Consider the following 6,095-nt stretch of genomic DNA (forward strand, 5'->3'; position numbering starts at 1 on the left):
GCAGGGACGAGATAAACGTGATAGATTGTGGAGCTGCTGACGCTGTCGTTGCCAAGGAAGTTCGTACAACCAACATGGCGGCGCGCACGGCATTATGGGATAAATCTGAAAACCCTCCACACAACAGGTGATAATGAAATCCGGGATGACAATCTTAGAGGAATTGTCGTGCCCGTAATTCTGGGCGGGATAAGGATGAGTTCTTCTCTAGTAATGTCCAGCATTAAAAAAATAATAATTCAGGAAACATTCAAAATAATAATTTTTATAACAACAACAACAAAAAGACGGGATTAAAAATCCCAGACGGGGCGAGCACGTGCGTGCATTATGTGCTGACGTCACGTTCCATCATGGCGGAGTTGAGGTTTGCTCCATTGCGTTCTTTGGCCGATTTTGCATTGGGATCCGCGCGTTTCGGCCTTCCTGACTTGAAGGATCCAGTACGATGCAACAACCGCATTGTGAGCAACTTGCTGTACTACCAAAGCAACTACCTGCTCGTGGTAGCGGCTGTTGTGCTGCTTGTCGGGTAAGAATCTTTGTTTCACACAGTCGAGGCTCGTGGAAGAGCGACAACACTGAACTGGTCAGAATATAAAAGGAAGAGCAGAAAAATGGGGGAAACACCAACAGCAGCGTTAAAGGATAAAATAGAGGGAGACATGGACAAATGAGGATGTGGGAAGGGAAGGTGGGTCAGGGAGTGGACAAGATGGGTTCACATGCAGACCCTCAGGAAGAAACAAAACTTGTAATTTGGAAGGACGGGGCATGGTGGAGTAGTTCACAGCATCAGAAAAGATCATGGTTTGAATGGGGATGATCTGAGATGATGATGGTGGTGGTGGTGGAGAACAGCTGCCTTCCAAATGTGGAAGGAAGGGTGAGATTGAAGAGAATGTGAAAGTTGGTTCCACAGGTGGGTGGGGGGGGGGGAGGCACGGATGAGCCCTGCAGAAACCTGGGCAGCTGGACAGCTTGGAGGCGAGAGTGTGCATGAAGCGTACCTCCTAAAGTAGTCAAAGCAATGCTGCCAGCGACATGTGATGTTCACAGTGTACCTGCCATAGGCATGATTTGCATGTGGAAACATAACATGGATCTTGTGGGATTGACGGTTGTTTTGATGTTGATAAAATAATTGAATTGGAAACTATCTCAACAATTTCTTCCTCTTCCAGCTACATGCAGCCATTACAGATGTGTTTGGGTGCCCTGGTATTGGGGTGCATATCCGTGGCATTTGTCTACGCCTCTGAGAATCACCTGGCCTTGCATCGCTTCCGCCGGAACCATTCTGGTATCTGCACAGCTGCAATCCTGGCTGCCAGCTTGCTGTTGCTGCAACTCCTCGGCTGTATTCTTGTGTTTCTCTTTGGGATTGCTCTCCCGATACTTGGTAAATGTATACTTGGGCAATCACAACCACCTTTTCCTTTTGCACTCTGCAAATTGTGCTCCTCTCCCGAGCTCGTCTGGTTGTGGAATATCTGTGCCATAGGAATTGGGTTTTTTTCAGTTTTTGCAGGTGTGTTTGGATGACAATGAAGCATCCATGTTTTAGTAAATTCCTTTATTGCTTAATTTTGATCATAAATGGCTATGACATTGTCGGTGAGCTCAACAATCATTTACTGCTGCTACTAATATTTGACTTTCATGGTCCCACCACCTTGTGAGGTTGACAAGTGTGGGTTTTTTTCTCTCCACATCCCAAGCAGCTCCGCGGCCTTCCCACCTTTTACACGTCTCCTCTCGCATCTCATTCCACCTTCATTTTGGTCTGCCCTTTCCCCCCCCCTCCCAACTGCATCCAGAATCAAACACCTGCATGATCACATTTCCCTCCCTACTGAACACATGTCACAACCAATGTAGATGTGCCTTTATTTTATCTTTAAATTTTTTTATGCTTCCAAGATGAAGTTGTCAGAGGCATTATGTTTTTGGGTTATCCATCCGTCCATGATAGGTTTTTGTTGTCGTGATAATTTAAGAACTGAAGGGATCTCAGTCAAACTTGGTCCACGAATGTATTGTTGGGGGCCGGAGGAAGGTGGCGAGAACGACCACTTGGTGGGGGAAGTTACGTCGTCTCCCACCAGATTCCCGGAATTGTAGGCCGGCACTCTCAGATAATTCTGTGAGCCGGCGGGTTGCTTCACCCACCATCGGTGCTAATATCTCAACCGCATGGTGTAGGGTCTTTTTGTCGAGAACCAATTTACCTAATTTACCACGTGGTTTTGACTTCCAGGGAACCACGCCCTTGATGCGCCTTGCCCAATCCGGATCACTCTACCAACCACCTTTCCGGATCGGATGCAGCCGAGCGGAACCACCAAGGACGCACCGGCTGGCATTAACAGATTATCGGGAATAAGACCCGGCTAGAACTCGGATCCGAACCATGCTGGACCAATGGAGGAAAGGACAGAAACGAACTGGGAACATTTCTACAATAATTTATTTACAATCAACTTACAAAAGAAGGACACCGAGCAGACATATTGTGAGAATACAGGCAAGATTTACAATGATCAAAGCACTTGTACAGTACTACTTACCAGACGGCACCACACACTCAGACGAAATAAACCCAGATGTATGGCAAAGGACTTTTGTAGCCAGGGAGGGAGTGAGTGAGCTGAGGTCGCAGTTCTTTCGGGTACCTGAACGTTGGAGGGAAAGGGATGCTCCGTGGTGCGGCACCTGACGATGGTCGTGCAGTTCGACCCACAACCGCACGTGTGGAGTTTGTGTGTGCGCGGAGGGGCCCGGGTGGAGAGCGTGGAGTTCAAGGTATGAACGGGGCTTGAAAGTGTGAAAGAGCAGGTGGAGTTCCCGACGCTTGATGTCGTAGGGTCGACCAGTCACAAACAGTGTGTGAACCTTTCTTGGCTCCGCGATGGGGGATCCAAGGCACCCAGGATCATGAGGTATCTCCCACGATGAGGCTGAGTCTTTTTTGGGTCTCTCACTCTCTAACTCTCAACGAACTCTCTGACTCGCCCACACCCTCTCAAGACGACTCACTTTCCAGCTCACCCTCTCTGAACGAACGACCCCTGAAAAGGAGAACCCCAGACTGAGAATGGTGTCGTAATTTATAGATCCCCAAGGTCGGGGCGGGGCCGTGACGAAGCAGACATCACTGTCCGCCCTGGTTGGCCAGGGCTTCCATGGGGTCCGCCCTTTCTGGGTGGGTTTCAGCTATGCCGGGAAGCCCGCCCACTCCACGCGTGTCCAGATTCGCCAAAAAGGTACTGCACAAAGATTTTTGCCTCGGAAGGCGAGAGGAAGGTCCTGTGGTACAAAATAAAAGGGGAGAAATGATTTATAAACCTAACTAAAAGCCATCGCAACGCACCCCCTTGTGCTTTCCCACTACACACAAGGAGGGGTTCTATCTGCACATATACCTAATGGCATAACTAACTTTGGGACAATTATGTTTGTATGCATACGGTTCTTAGAACCGTAACAGTATAATGATGAAAAGATGAACTGCTGACATTATGGGGTCAACAGGTCAAGGTCTCATTCGGTAAAAATTCTGTTGCTTTGCTAACTTGTGAACCAATGATAGGATTTTGACCAAACTTGGTATAAGTGTATATTATGATGCAAAAAAAGAACTGATTAGATTTCAGTATCAAGAGGTCAAAGGCCATGTCATGTAAAAATGTGATACTTGAGAACAGCTGAAGGGATTTTAATCAAACTGAGTACAAGTATGTATAAATCTCTGTCAATGTGTCCATCCGTGATAGATTATTTGTTCCTAAAAAGTCAAGGGTCAGAGGACAAATTAAAACTCTTTAATACGATACCTTTGGCTATGGGATTTGAACTAAATTAAGTACATGTACCATGATGTACAAGTCGATGTGCAGATTAAATATTGAGGTCAAATAGTTGAGGTTTTAGGTCAAAGTTGGAATAAATAAAGACTGTGTTGGCGAGGGCATATTGGTCGATGTTGGGACATCGAATTGTCATTTGATAGTGCCCTTTACTCATTCCTATCTTTTTATGTTCTCATTCCTCTTATTTTCCCTCAGTGATGCCCTTCAGCACTCACAGCAGTCATTTATTAAGTATGAAGTTGGTTTAGATGCTATGTCACCATTGTAAAATTGTTTGTTCGACTTTTTTGCAGTCACTCTGGTCCATGCTTTGTTTCGCCTTCGTAACGTCAAGAACAAGATCGGGAGCAAAGTGGAGAGTTTTGGACTTAAGCGAAGCCCCATGGGTTTGATCCTTGAAGCTGTGGGGCAGGAACTGGATGGTGCATCGTAACGCTGCACACAGTAATTTGTGACCCAGCTTGCTTTGCTACACGTGTGCACGAGTGAAGTCTGGTATTTTTCTTTCGACATCCCTCACTACCCGCATGTACAGCTTAATTGGGTCATCATAACAGATACTTGAGGGTGTTTGTGTATTTCCTGTTTATGATCTCTTGGACCTGGTGTTATAATTTGTCACCGATCCATTTATGAACCACTTCCTGACTTATTGAGGGTTATGTTTTTCCCTTTAGGTGTTTTGGACATTGGTGTGCAAAGATTGTATTTTTGAAGCCAAATTAAATTAATCAAGTGCATGGAATGAGACATTGTCAGGAAGGATGGGAGGAGGGGAGAGGATGTGAATAAGAGCAGTGCTGTACAAAATAGGAGGGTTGAGGTCAAAAATGCCTATGGTGATTTAATAAATAAATTGCCCCTTCTACAATTTCCTCTGCTTCAAACATGGGGGTTTGATCTCTTGACCAATTAATTAGTGAAGCAATTTCTTTACCATCTTTCCCATCAATACTCAAATATATATTTTAATGGCTGATTTGTCTTTCCCAGTCTTTTGTACAAATACTTGAGCTGTATCTGGTAAGTGGTTCATAGTTCTTGCGATGCATGATTATTTAATCCTTGCATTATTTTCTGTTTTACGCAATTAACCCAATGGAGCATTACATAGTAATAATAGCTTTAATGAATTATGAACTTTGTTGAAAGGTATGTCATGGGACTTTTTAAAGCTGATGTCATTTCCTGCATATGGCAACAGTTGAGTGGTTGTCAGTGGGAGTAAAGGCTGTCTATTTATTGCATGATGAAAAAAAAACAAATGAAGTTTTTGCTCTATCCCTCCATATGTGCTCTTCCCCTCCTTTATTTTCCTTTCTTTCACTCCTCTACCTCATTGTTTTTATTTAAGCAATTCTTCCCTCCAATCGTGAAAAGCTTGGCATGCACTTACATTGGGAGTAATGCTTTAACCATCATAGACCAATGATGTGAACCAAACAACAAAATGAAGATTGTAGTGCCTTTAACAGAGCATGAAGTGGTAATCTTGATTGTGGTGGTCATAAAAACTTTGCGAGAACTCGTATTGTACCATAACACTTGAATCCCCAATAAAGTAAGTCAGCTGTCCCACTTCCCAGGCCAGATCGAGTTAAGTGCGCTAAAATAATCTTTCCTGAACAGCACCTTTGCTGGTAGCTGGGAAAAATGTCTGAAGGTGGCAGTGATCTTTGGTAAGTGAAAGCCTGAACTTTGGATTCTTATTTTTCAAAAAGTGTACCATGTAGTATAATCTTAGCTCTGTTGTGCATTGGCACAATAAAAGTTAATGCAAATACCCTCAATGGTTTCATTTGATTTATGATAACTGCAGGGTCGTAATAATTGTGTTGGTTGAAGGGAAGAACCTTGAGTGTCGCATTAACTTTGTGTCCATGTAGTTGAATGGGATGTTTTGCCATAAGTATGCACATCTTGCACTGTCCAACTAATAGATTGATAAAAATAACTAAAGTCAATGTACTCTGTCAGGTGTGATGTTTGAGATTGGTCTGATCATAGTCCTGTTTCAAATGAAAAGGAAGACTGAACCCAATTCTGTAATATCTAAAAATGGAGTGTGGCATGCATGGCTGATTGTTTATACCTCAAACTGGAAGCTTTTAAAATTATTTTTTCCCCAAGTGCCTGTTTGGCTGTTCATGTATAGATTTACCATAACTTGTGAACCACTGAAGGGATTTAAAAGTATGAACTGGTTGGATTCAGGTTCAATAG

The 6,095-nt window shown here is 44.0% G+C and overlaps 1 protein-coding gene across 1 annotated transcript; it reads left to right on the forward strand.

Moving 5' to 3' along the window:
- Positions 1 to 291: 291 nt before the first annotated feature.
- Positions 292 to 5,662, forward strand: PRAF2 (PRA1 domain family member 2). Its single transcript, XM_085898184.1, has 3 exons — positions 292 to 532; positions 1,185 to 1,402; positions 4,166 to 5,662. The coding sequence occupies exons 1-3, from the start codon at positions 354 to 356 to the stop codon at positions 4,303 to 4,305; spliced, it is 537 nt and encodes a 178-aa protein (XP_085754310.1). The 5' UTR covers positions 292 to 353; the 3' UTR covers positions 4,306 to 5,662.
- Positions 5,663 to 6,095: the final 433 nt, after the last annotated feature.

The sequence above is a fragment of the Eptatretus burgeri genome, chromosome 10 (genome assembly GCF_056783735.1).
Source record: "Eptatretus burgeri isolate ZD-2024b chromosome 10, Ebu_testis_v1, whole genome shotgun sequence".
Lineage (NCBI taxonomy): Eukaryota > Metazoa > Chordata > Myxini > Myxiniformes > Myxinidae > Eptatretus > Eptatretus burgeri.

Excerpts from the sequence above, each read along its gene's own strand:
- PRAF2 (XM_085898184.1), top strand. The coding sequence starts at position 354 with ATGGCGGAGTTGAGGTTTGCTCCATTGCGTTCTTTGGCCGATTTTGCA. Across the intron at positions 533-1,184 it reads GCTGTTGTGCTGCTTGTCGG|CTACATGCAGCCATTACAGA; the intron begins GTAAGAATCTTT and ends TTCCTCTTCCAG. Across the intron at positions 1,403-4,165 it reads GATTGCTCTCCCGATACTTG|TCACTCTGGTCCATGCTTTG; the intron begins GTAAATGTATAC and ends ACTTTTTTGCAG.